This window comes from Alligator mississippiensis, chromosome 10 (assembly GCF_030867095.1).
Source record: "Alligator mississippiensis isolate rAllMis1 chromosome 10, rAllMis1, whole genome shotgun sequence".
Lineage (NCBI taxonomy): Eukaryota > Metazoa > Chordata > Crocodylia > Alligatoridae > Alligator > Alligator mississippiensis.
Genome location: NC_081833.1, coordinates 39,600,211 through 39,612,796, shown reverse-complemented (window position 1 = coordinate 39,612,796; position 12,586 = coordinate 39,600,211). Strand labels below are relative to the sequence as shown.

At 46.8% G+C, this 12,586-nt stretch overlaps 1 protein-coding gene across 2 annotated transcripts in view; it reads right to left on the bottom strand.

Annotated features, from left to right (window-relative positions):
- HYDIN (HYDIN axonemal central pair apparatus protein) overlaps positions 1 to 12,586 on the bottom strand; it is a 443,140-nt gene that overhangs the window by 394,987 nt on the left and 35,567 nt on the right. Inside the window, exons 2-4 of one of the 2 annotated variants that reach the window (XM_059713716.1) lie at positions 11,341 to 11,498; positions 9,021 to 9,146; positions 582 to 701 (exon numbers count right to left, since the gene is read on the bottom strand). In XM_059713716.1, coding sequence (XP_059569699.1) covers positions 582 to 701; positions 9,021 to 9,146; positions 11,341 to 11,472 — 378 coding nt within the window. In that variant the 5' untranslated portion in view covers positions 11,473 to 11,498. Of the gene's footprint in view, positions 1 to 581; positions 702 to 9,020; positions 9,147 to 11,340; positions 11,518 to 12,586 lie in introns of both variants that reach the window. The other variant, XM_059713715.1, reaches the window with a different exon arrangement.

Sequence of the window (12,586 nt, the reverse complement as noted above, 5' to 3'; positions counted from 1 at the left end):
CAAACCTAGGATTAATTTCTTAGCCCTGGGGCCTATTCCAGTGCTGGTGCAGGGAGAAACAGTTCTCAGTGGAGACAAAGAGTATGCACAAGAGATTTCAGCCTTATCCAACACAAAGCCTAGTAAACCTAATTTAGAACTTTATAAAGAGCTGCGCCTCCCCAAGTCTATCCTCAAAAGGAAGTCAGATGAGTTAGAAAGGTTACTTCTGGTCATTACAAAAACCTTGACTTTCAGGGTCAAACCACACACAAGGCCTTTAAAAGTCATTTGTCATATATGCATGTAAATGCATCAGTTAGACATCTGAGTATGTAATACAGTGCTACAAAAGCCCTTTCCACAAGCTAATCAAAGTTTTAAAACATGGAAGCTCTCCATTGAAGCATTAAGCACCCAGATGCTCAAATTAGATTGTTAGGTTATAGTCACCTTGGAAAAACAGATGCTAGCAGCTTTCCTGGAAGCATCTGATTGTGAGTTGTGCTCCAACACTGAGCTAATGGTACAGTGATCAGTGCAATATAAAAACCTACGTGAATTAGACCACCCCATGGATTTCTCCCAAACAGTCACATTACCTTGTCATTGTTCCTCAGAATCAGAGGTACTTCGTAGATCTCACAAGGGGTATAGTTCTGAAATACCACTTCTGATGGAAATGGCTGAAACAAGCTTTGGTCCACATCAACTGTTGAGAACTGAAGATGCAGAAACAAACACTGTTTAATCAAACGTATATTGGAACTGATGGGTCATGAATGACAACTCTACATTGTTCTTTAGCAGGGTTAAGTTTAGAACATCTATATGAGCAATGGTATAAAAGCAGAGGAAAACACTTGCCAAGGAGCAACTAAGGTCAATTAACTTAAAACAGGACTTTAGTGGAGATATTCCTGGAATGCATTTTACCCATAAGCTTTATTTCCTGCTCTCTCCCTGATATAAAGGCACTAGGATAGAGTAAAATCCCTGTTATCCATCATGAGTGGGGAATGTGAGGTGCCGGTAAGCTAAAAAAGTGTCAGTTACCTGAGGCACAGGGTTTCCAGCCAGACTTGGAGCAGGGGAAAGGAGGGAGAGTGGGGGCTGGTGGCAGCTGCACAGGGCCAGGGGGGGTTACTGGAGCCACTGCCCAGGGTGTGGGGCTCCTGGCTCTAACCTTAGGCAGGGCAGGAGGGGCCACAGGAATCGCTCCTAGGGCAGGCGGGTCCCAGTTGCACCCTGGCAGCAGTCTTGTCCTGGGTGCTGCAAGCCATGCCGGAGGGGCAAACAAGAGAGCCCAGCCCCACTCCCTGCGGTCGGTGCTGTACCCAGCCACTCTGCATGGGCCCATGGGGCTGGAGCTGCTGCTCAGCCATGAGGGGCTCCTGGCTCTGACCCCAGACAGGGCAGGAGGTGCCAGTGCCAGGGCTGGGTGTCCCCACCTCCATGTCTGGCCAGCCACCACTCCCCCCTGCCCTCAAATGCCAGGGCAGCCCAGCTGCAGGCTATTGCAACAAGGGTGAGGGGTGCGCATGCAGCCAGGGAAGAAAGCGGCGCAGCAGGCAGGGAAGTGGCAGGGCACAGTGCAGCGCCATGTGTGTCCTGCTGCTGAAATTCCAGTTAATGGAGCATTTTGGTTAGTAAAATCGCAGATAACAGGGAGTTTACTATACTAGTGACTTGAGAATTTCATCGTCTGTAAAAAAGGCCAAAAAAAAAAAAAAAGAGAAACATGTCATAGATCATCAGATTTATGCCAAAGATGATAAAGGAGAAAACTACATGATTAACATGACCTTGGTATCTTTGAAGACCTTGAACAAGGATAAAACTTTATACATTTTTTTGAAGAGTTTTAAATTGAAGAAACAAGTACTCTATTTTATTCTTTCAAAGTTTGTTTTAATTTATTCCATGAACATTAGGGGTGTGCGAAGCGGGCCCTATTTGATTAGGATTCGGCCTGAATCAGGGACAGTGATTCAATTCGTTGATTCAGATCACTGTCCCTGATTCAACTCAGCTGAATCCGAATCTGAAGATTCGATGCTGAATTGGAGAATCAGCGATTTGGACAGAGACACAGCTTTACATGTTTTTTCTACGTACCTTCAGGTAGCAGGCATGGCTCGTGAATGCTGCGATGCTGGGGCGCATGGAGCATTCCACGGGACTGCTGAGGGGCCCTCCACATACTTGGCAGCGAACCCGGAAGTGGACCAGAACTACTTCTGGTCCACTTCTGGGTCTGCCGGGAAGCATGCTGGGCCCCCCCTGCGCCTCCCACCTTGGTGATCACCCACAGGGGGACCCCAGACCCAAGAGGCCCAGGTTGCTGAGCCAAGGGGGCACATGGGGCCCCCCAGCATGCTCCCTGTGAACCCAGAAGTGGACTGGAAGTGCTTCTGGTCCACTTCCGGGTCTGCTGCAGAGCACACTGGGGAGCCCCCCATGCTCCTGTGGGACACTCCATGTGCTCCAGCATCACAGCACTTGTGAGCCCCCGCTACCTAGAGGTATGTAGAAAAAACATTTAAAGCTGTCTCTATGTCCGAATCTCTGAATCTTTCTGAATCAATTCAAAGGGTTCCAATTCAATTTGGAAAGATGAAAGGATCGTCTGGTTCAAATTGGATTTGGAGATTCAGCCACCAAATCAGGCCAAATCTCCGCCGAATCGAATCAGGAACTGAAGCTTCATGCAGCCCTACTGAACATCCCAGAAATGTGTAATAACATAGAGAGCTCAGGTTTCAGGGGCCAAGGGGCACAAATTATTGCAAAGAGATTCTTCTCAGCTTAGCCTTGTTTTCCAATCTGCTTGTGTTCATACCTGCCCTTGAAGCAAATCCCAAATCTCTGTAATCTGATCAGAAACATCCTAAACTCATAAACTTGAGATACTTAGGGGTTCCGTATACTACCTCCACACTATATCCAGGAATATATCTGGTTCTCTTGTCTCTACTGCACACACACCAGCTCCCAGGAAAGAAGGAATATAGACATCTCAGAGTGGCCATGAGTACATGCCACAACCATGCCTGCGGCCAGAGCCAACCTGGCCAGGTGGGTGCCAGTGGCATGGTGCAGCTCTGCAGGTAGAGGCAGGAGTAGAGCAGCATGATGCAGCTCTGGTATTACTATTCAGACAGCTAAGGGAGATGATTGTTAACACCTGATGATTGTTAACACCTGATGATTATTGCCTGATGATTGTTACTCATGAAGTTAAGAACGAAGGGTCATTAACAGCCCATTAACTCCCTTAGCTGCCTGAATAGCAGGAATCTGGGTTTTCTGTTTGCTATGGAAAAATGCCAATTTTCTCCTTTAATTAAGAAAAATGTGAAATTTCTCCTTTAAAGGAGAACAGCACAGGGAACCTGTGGTTTCCCCTTGTAGCCTGGCAGCATTCCAGTCTGCAAGGGACTGCTTGGGGCTGAGGGGAGAATGTGGGAGTACCATGTGCTTGCAATGCATATGGCAGCCAGGTAGGGTGGTGGACAGCAGCTCCTGCAGCTCCCTCCAGGTAAGTCTATGCGGGTGGAGGAGGGGGGCAAAGATGACATGTTGGGGGTAGGGGAGAGCAGGTGACATGTAGCAGGGGCACAAAGGCAGTGTAGTGGGGGGGCACACATGCCCCCAAGAGTTCTGCGTCCACAGTGGGGTGCGGGGCTGCAGCCAGGCCAGACCAGCTCCAGGAAGGAGCCAACTCCGTGGCCCAGGGGGTGGGTCCTGGCACAGGAGGGAGTGCCATGCCACCATGGCCAAGGTGAGGTACCCCCTGCTTGCCGGGCACCAATGGAGGAACTTGGCCTCCAAAGAGAGGCATGGCAGCAGAACCATGGCAGTGCAGCACTCCCTCCCATACCAGATCTCATCTGTGGGGCCATGGAGGCTGATTCTGCCTGGAGCTGGTGCAGCCCAGCTGCAGCATCACGCCCAGGTGTGGGAACAGAAATGTCAGGGGGCACATGCCCCCACTTTTCCCCTACCACATTGCCTCTACCCCCCTGCCCCCACCATGTGTCACCTGTGCGCGCACACACACACACACTCCCTTTCTCACACACTGGGGGGCTGGGGGCATGGAGAGCCTGTAGGTCAGGAGTGAGGGAGACAGGGAGGGCTGTGGTTCAGGAGTTAAGGGCACTGGCAGGGCCAAGGGGCTGTGAATCAAGAGTGATGGGCACTTGCAGGGCCAGGGGGCTGTGTTGGGAATGAGAGTCATTGACAGAGCCAGGGAGCTGTGTTGGGAGTGAGAGACACCATCAGAATCAGAGGGCTGTGGGCTGGGAAGGAGGGGCACCAGCAGGGTTAGGGAGGCAGTGGGTTAGGAGTGAGGGGCACCAGCATGGGCAGGGCACTGGCATATCAAGACTGCTCAGTGCCACAAAGCAGTGTGGGGAACAGCTACAGCTGGACCTGTGTTCTATTGAGCAAAGGGGGCAGGGAAAGCTCTGATTTTCTACAGCTGAAAAGAACAAAATCAAACATCAAAATATATAGGTACTTAGAATGTATTATAGTGATTGAGGCACTGTTAGGCTTTGAAATTGCTTTAAAATTGTAAATATATCAATAAAACATTGTGGTCAACTGATACCTATATTATATATATATATATATATATATATATAGTGGTGTTTCATTTTAATCACAGAAAAACACAGATTTTGGGGGGGTATCAGATAATTTGGAGGGCTTTTAATCAGAGAATTTGGGATTTCTAAACAGAGAAAACCAGGATTCCAGCTGAATAGTAATGCATACTGTCACGGCGGGGTCCTTCAGGAGGGCCGTGATCTCCTTGAGGTCCCTCGCTCCGTGTCAGGCCGGCCCAAGTCACCCTCTAGTTCTCGCCCGCCACGTCTTGTTGGAACATATGATTGGGAGGCTGCCTTGTGTCTTCCCTGGGCACGGCTACTCGGGACCTCTGTCCTCGTGTGTTCCGGGACCCCTGGGGGTCTCCCGATACGGTGGGTGTTCCTCGGACACCCTAGCCTTATGGGCTATGCGTGGCTCCTACCAGCCCCTAATACCACGCCACAAGCCTCGCAGATGTAATGGACGTTATTAGGTCTGCACACCCGCTTCCCGGGCCTCCTCTATGATCTAGCCCATTCGGGCCTTCCCTGACGGTGTGGTCCCGCTCAGGAACTCTCTAGCGGGCCCCAGCCCTTCCCTGGCCAACCGCACGGATACCCTCTCTGACCCCGGCTCACCGCGCTGCTATTCCCTGTCTTCTCGGGGGCAACCGCAGCACCCTGCCTCGGTCTGAGGGGTGTTGCCGCACTAGCCTGCGGCCGGGCTCGCTATGCCCGTCTCGGGTTCCTCAATATGGCCCCGCTCTAGGGCTCCTCAGTATGGCCCCTCCTTAGGGCTGCTCCGTGTTGCCCCTCTCTAGGGCTTCTCAATAATACAATGTGGCGCTCCCCCTCTGTGGGGCTCGCCATGCCCCCCTGGGCTTCTCAATGAAATCACCCCTCGCTCTGGGGCTGGGGTCTATGTACCCCGCACGCAATCCGGGGTCTATGTCCCCCATCTGCAACCTACTGGTTGCGCCCGCGACCCACTGGCCGCGCTCCTCGCCGCCGGTTGCTCCTGCACTGGCGTGCCAGCTGCGCCTTCACTGGCGCTGTAAGAATGATGCGCCCTCCTGGCGCTAGACCGCGCCCTCACCGGCGCTAGGGCACCCCACCCCTATGGGGTCCCTATGAGGCACCTACGATTGAGGTCAACGCGCCCTCTTGGCACTAGGGCACCCCACACTCTCTGGGGTCCCCATGATTGAGGCCTCCTCCAACCCCTACAGCCTCACCCAAGCCTCCCGGTGTACTAACACAACGTCAAAGCAAAACCACAAGCCCCTAGGCTGTAACACAAATGCAAGCTCAAGCCGTCTGGCTGTAACTCAAACCCAAAGCCCTATGGCCATAACAACATTGCTCCATATGACAATGGTACTTGCTACTAGGCTCCTTTCCACATCCTCACTCCCAGAGCTCCTGCCTCCCAGGCTGCTGGCAGAGAACTGCTAGCCTGGCTTCGGCCCTGGGCTTTATAAGGGCCAGGCCCTGCCCCCTTCTGGCCAGCTGGCTCCCCTTAGTTGCTCCGGCAACCCGCAGCTGTGCTCAATTAGCTCTGCCAGGGCTCTCTCCCTGGCAGTTTCTCCTCTCTAGGAGCAGGCACCGGGGTGCCCTGCGACACATACCAGAGTTGTACAACCTGGGGGAGGGGGGCACCAGCTCAGTGATGGCAGTGCTGGCAGGACCAGAGCCTGAGCCAGGATGCTCATTGCACTGGCCGTGACTCTTGCAAGCGCATGCCAGTGAGTGCCAGGATACATTTTAATTTTCACCAGCCGTGATGCTTGAAAGGAAACAAAATGTCACAAGTACCTAAAAAGAGAATGTTAGGGGGGCAGAACAGGAAACAAAAAGCACAATTAATAACTGCAATGATGCAGACATGATGAAAAAAACTTGAAATTTGCTAATGATAACCCGCGCATTAGTAGTGAGATGGTCTTGTCAGAGACATCGGATGAAAAATGCATAGGTGATCCGCAATTCACCTTCCAAGAATCATCAAGAGAGAAATAAGGAGAGCCAAACAAAAGAGAAATTCTTCATCTGGACCAGAATAATAATGATACCACTGGCAACAGTGATGAAATGATTCATATTATAGGCATTAGTGATGCCATTTCTGATCCTGCTTTATGGTCCAATCTAATGTTGAAAATTTGAGATTTGCTAGTGAGCAACAGTACACCAAAAGTAAAGGGCATGAATTTTCTTCTGCATGAGCAAAACTGCCATTTGTCTATGACATTTTTGTACAGAAATCTTGAAAACAGGGACGTTCTGAAGCAGCACTGGCTGCTTTACTCAGAGTCCACTGACAAGTTTTTTGTTTCTGTTGCAACCACTTCAACTTGAATCTAAAATCATCCCTAGCATTTGAGGGGTCAAATGGCTGGAAGCACATCTCAGATTATCATGCATCATGAAAAGTCATCTAGTCATTTCAATTCCTGCTGAACATGGGTTGAAGCAGAGCAAAGGATAAAACAGGATAACTGCATAGTCATGGTGTTGATATAGTGCCCCACTAAATCAGCCCCACATATTCATCATAAAAAGCATCAGTTCAGTTATGAAAGTAAAAAGGAAACAGTTAGCAATCCAGAAGTCAAACTGAAACTTGAATTTTTCAGAAGCACTGTAAAGTCCTTCATTGTGGGCTGACATATGGAGAGAGCACTGACATTAATGGCGTTGACCTCTGCAAAGAACTTGGCTATCTCCAAAGTCTACTTCCAAGGGAGTGTAACGCTCCTCAAGGAGTTATACAATTTATTTACAACAATGAACTTCATGACAACTTCCCAAACATATGCATAGCACTCAGGACCCTGTTAACCATGCCCATATCAGTGGTGAGCAGCAAACGGAGCTTCTTGAAGCTGAAGCTCATAAAAATTTATTTACAATTGACCACAGAAGATGGCAGGCTATCTTTTCTGGCCATCCTGTCTATCGAGAATGCTTGTAGCTCAAAATGTAGACTTGTCACGAGCAATATCAGCAAAGGCATGCAGAATCATCTTCTGAGTCTTAGAAAGTTGGTGAACAAAGTTTTTTACTTGTTATTGTTATTTATTATTAGCATTTAATTTAATGCCTAGTTTATTTGCCACAGCTATAATGTTATTTTTATGACATATATCATTCATTATTTGAATAAAATTGAATTTAATTGAATTTTGTGTCATTTTCACTTTTGTTTTTTGGGTTTTTTGTAAATTATAAAAAAAAATTATATTATAGCTTTATTTCTGAAGCGGGGGGAGGAGGGGCGGCAAAATAAAAGTTTGCCCAGGGTGCCATTTTCCTTAAACATGGCTCTGCCTGGGGCACAGAGCCTAAGAGCAGTGCCAGACATGCCCTCAGGGCAGCTACAATGCCACATTTTCAAGAGCTGACATGCACAGAACAAAAGCAATTAAGCAGGGTGCTCCATGGCAGCTCTCCCCAAGCATAGCATATCTTTAGACCCCCTTATGTCTAGACCCATGCAGTGAAAGCCTAGTCTACAGAAGTCAGTGAAAGTTTTTTATTTCACTGAGGTCATCATTTTTTCCATGGTTAGGAGTACTGCAAATTGTCCTGCCAGCTATTTTAGGATCCCCATTGTTCTGATATGTTCCAAGTTTCCTGTGCTATTACAATTATTACAATTTGTTACAAGTCTCTTGATGGTCATTTTCTGCTCTGTAGCTTACTTCAGTAATCTCCCCATTTGGATTGTGTATTATATACAGTCATCCTTTTAAAAAATCAGGTTTAAACATTCTGATAAATTACATGCATCCATGCTGTCTGAGGGGAACTTCCCCATGCAACCTTCACAATCCTGCTATCCATTATCTAATAAACCGGAGAAAGATTTGGGGAACTGAATTTTCAGAGCACCTCTAGCATTTTTTCATGCTCTTTTAGGCTAAAGTATTTACAAACTCAGCTGCTGTTACAAAATTCAAGCAATCAGGACATTTGTTAGGCCAAATTCTACTTTTAGTTGCATGTCCACAACACCTCTGAGTTTTCAGTACATACCTTAGGGCAGAGTGTGATCCTAAATATTTGGGAACAAACACTCAAAAGTAGTGAGCTGTGATCTTCTGAGTGGCAAGAGTATGAAAATTAAAAGAGAAAAGATTTATTTATGAACAGTAGAGATGATCCACATAAAGTCCATTAGTTGCGTATGAGAAGTTTTACATTTATACTGGCATTAAGGAGGTAAGAACCAGCTCTTTCAACTCCAAAGAAGACTGAACAAATTTGCCTCTTACACCAGTACAAACCAGAAGCATCTCCAATGAAGTCAGTGGCTTGAGAGGACAGTAAATCCCACTACATGCAATATTTAAATAAGTTTAGGGCAAGTGTGTCACATTCACTCTCTCTCTTCAAATATCACTTCAAACAGACTGACAGAAAGAGAAAGGGAAGCGCTACCTTTTGATGGGAGGTTTCGCTCATGTCTAAAAGCTTGATAATCTGGGGTAGTCGCATTTCATGAGTGCTAGCCAGCTTCTGTTCTGTAGTAAGAGACATCTCCTTCAGGAAGGCAGAGGGAGTCAGCTGCAAGTTAAAACAACAGCAGCCAAAGCTACATAAATTCTTACATTAAGAAAGGTTTTTCTTGTTAAAGTGCCATTGATGAATAATTTGTGTCCACAGCCGTTAGAATACTCCTGAATACTCTAAGCTGCCTACTGAAATATTTAAAATCAGTAAATTAATTATATAGAGTGGAATACACATGCACTGACTAACTGGTTCCATCCCATGAGCCTCTTCTTCAGTTGTGATTTGAAATGACATGTGTGTGGGGATTTATTTTTGTTTGGTTAGTTGACTTTTTCTTTAACTTTGCTGGATCAAGCAAGCCACTCTGAAGCAGAAAAGCAAGAAAAATCCCATGACACCATTGTACACAAAGCTCACTAAGAGTCCTGTGTAGGGATGACGTCTCCAGGGGAACTGTCAGATCAAAGTATAAAAGAAATGGGGTGAGAACCCTCAAGAGTTCAAGTTGAAAACATCTAATTTTAATAAGCAGTTTTCTTCTCTCTTTTTTGTCCTTATCAACCTATTGGTCTAAAGAGATGTTACCTTGAAACAATCTTAGTCTTGGGTCAAATCATACCTACCTTATTTCAGACAAGCCCCACTTAGCTTAATGGAATGTGGGTGCTAGGCAAAATGATTCTACCAGCCATTTATCTTATCCACAATTTGCTTGATAAGAAGTCAGTGGCTCAGTGCTTCTTCGAAGTAGAAAACAGTTTGGTGCAGTGCTCAAGAGGTAACAAAGATGACATTATGGTAGTTTTGTGCCTCCTGCATCTTGGACCAGCTGAAGGTACAGGTTAGATCAACCTGAAGAGTCCTGACAGTAAAAACTGGAACCCAGGATTCTCCCCCTACAGTGGAGAATGCCGTAAACACTAGACTACAAGGTCAGTCACCCTCTTGCTTTCTGCCAGTCTCTCTTTTTGGCATTAAACAAGCATTAGTTAAAAAACAAAAATAACACTGGCTGTAGGGACCAGAATCTGAAATTCTCCCCTCATAGGGGAGTGCTGTAACCATGAGTCTACAGTCATGCTCCCTGGTGCTTACTCTCTTTGACTCTCTTAACCACTGAGTGACCCAGATTCAACTTGAGGGGTGGAGGGTGCCCTTACCTACCCCATACCATGGACCAGTGTTTAGGGTACTCACCCAGAAAGTGGTTCAAATCCCCTCAGTATGATGCAAGCCTATAAATCAGGCTTGTTATTCCCTGGGTGAATGCTCTAACTACTGGAGTACTTGGCAAAAGCTAGGCAGCGGCAGTATCACCACCTTCCCCACAGAAGTGGGACTCCATGTAGTGGATCACAGGTGAACAGAGATGCCTTATGTTCAGCCCAATTCTGGCACCTAAGCTCCAGAGAGGCACAGAAGTTCAGGTACACCTGTGTTGACTACTTTCAAGAGCTCCCTTTAGAGGCAACTCCCTCATTATTTTCTATATAGGACCTCAACACATCTATATGGGGTCAAACTGGGACACTTTTCAGAAGATCCTATGTCTCCCTATTAACTGATAGGGATTCTAGGTGCCTACCTGATCTAGTTGAACTGCTCTCCTAGAGTGAAGCATCTAGATTTTGAGCATAGGGGTGCTTAAACATGGGTGCCTCCAAGATCGCACTTTACCTAAATCCAAAGCTCACAGGGGCACTTTATCAGCTAGGTATAGTCAAAGTGCAGCACTAATCAAGGCATGCTATTTTCTCTTGAAGATCACTCCTAGCACATGCTCTCCCTCAAGGCATCCCACAGGCAATGGTATCAAGCCATGTCAGTGTATCTACACCAGCTACGGAAGTCCCTGCATTAGGAGAATTCCCCAAGGATGGATCTTCCAACAGTGCCGAACAGGAGTACTCTCAGGACAAATAGCTTGAAGAGCAAACTCCTGCTCTGGCATCCATTAGTATCACTGCATTAATTAAAGATGTCTTTTTAATTCCCACTCCAAGGAAACTGCTGCCTAGCTATGCTTCTACCCAGCATCATCTTTACTTCAGAATTTGTGAAGGATAGTATGTTCTCCTTTCCTTCCAATTCCGTACAATCCATTGATTGCTGACCCCAGAGAGGCTTCATGAAGTTGCAATATAAAAGGAGGTGGGACTTCCCCCCTCCTTGCATACAGAGAAGATAAGGGATATGGACCAACTCTAATGATGTCCAAATGTTCTGGCCATGGTTAAATACTTACAGTCATAGCCTTTTCTTCCTCTCTGACCAGCTTAGGATTGCGAGGTGCTACAACTTTGCTCTGGAATCCTTTGGGCATCTTGGAGGATCCCAGAGATTGATTAATCTTGTCAGCTGGCATCTTTCTCAGCATATTTGGAAGCAGCAGCAGTTTGATTTCTAAAACCCAGAAATGAACCTGTAATTAAAAGGCAAAGTTTCCAGTGATAACTCTTGCCTTCTTGCATTTTATTTAGTCGTTGCACGTATGCAGAAAAGAAGAATCTACTGAATGAGAACAGAAGAGCTTTTTATACCCACTTTGTACAGGAATAAATGACAACAAAAGATGCAAAGCAGCACTGACTTGAACCCAAGATGCCTTGTGAGATCTATAGGAAAGTGCTAGGTTAGGGAGCTGTAATAGGTAATACAGGGCCTGCTTTTCCTTCTATGGTGGTGCAAGTCAGAATAGTACACCTGAGTCAATGGAGTTACATCAGCATGAAATGTACAGTAGAGGTAATCCATGCACATAGCCCTCCTCAGTAGACTCACTTCTATGAGGGCTATGTGCATGGATTACCTCTACTGTACATTTCATGCTGATATAACTCCATTGACTCAGGTGTACTATTCTGACTTGCACCACCATAGAAGGAAAAGCAGGCCCTGTATTACCTATTACAGCTCCCTAACCTAGCATTTGTGAGCACTTTGAAAGAAGAGTCTCCTTACTTCTACTTTAAAATTCTTACAGTCAGCTTGTGCACAGGTCAGCTTGTGCAGGAATCAGTCTTTTCTGTGTTGAGGAGGTGGGTTTTATAATAGTATCTCTTTAACATTATATACATATACATAAAATTATAAAGTGTACATGTCCATGAGGTCTGCTGCCTCCCAGGGGCACGGATTTATCGAAGAGGTGAACTGAAGACTCCAGTGATGGTGCTACTGAGAGGGTTTCAGTTTCCTTGACCACAGCATGCACTTCAAAGACAGAGGTCTTCTGGGAAGGGACAATACCCACCTCACGCTGAAGGAGAATGCTCTTTTCTTGGCCAGGATAGCAGTCCTTCTGGACAGGGCTTTAAACTGAGATCGCCAGGGGATGGGGGGGGTACAATGAGTGGCGCAAGCCCAGGGGTCAACAAATAAACAATTATTACAACAGGAGATGACAGGACCAACACTACAGCATGGGATGAGGAAATGGAGCTCCCTCAATGCGACAGGAAACTGAGGACCTCCAGCAGAGGGCTCAAATG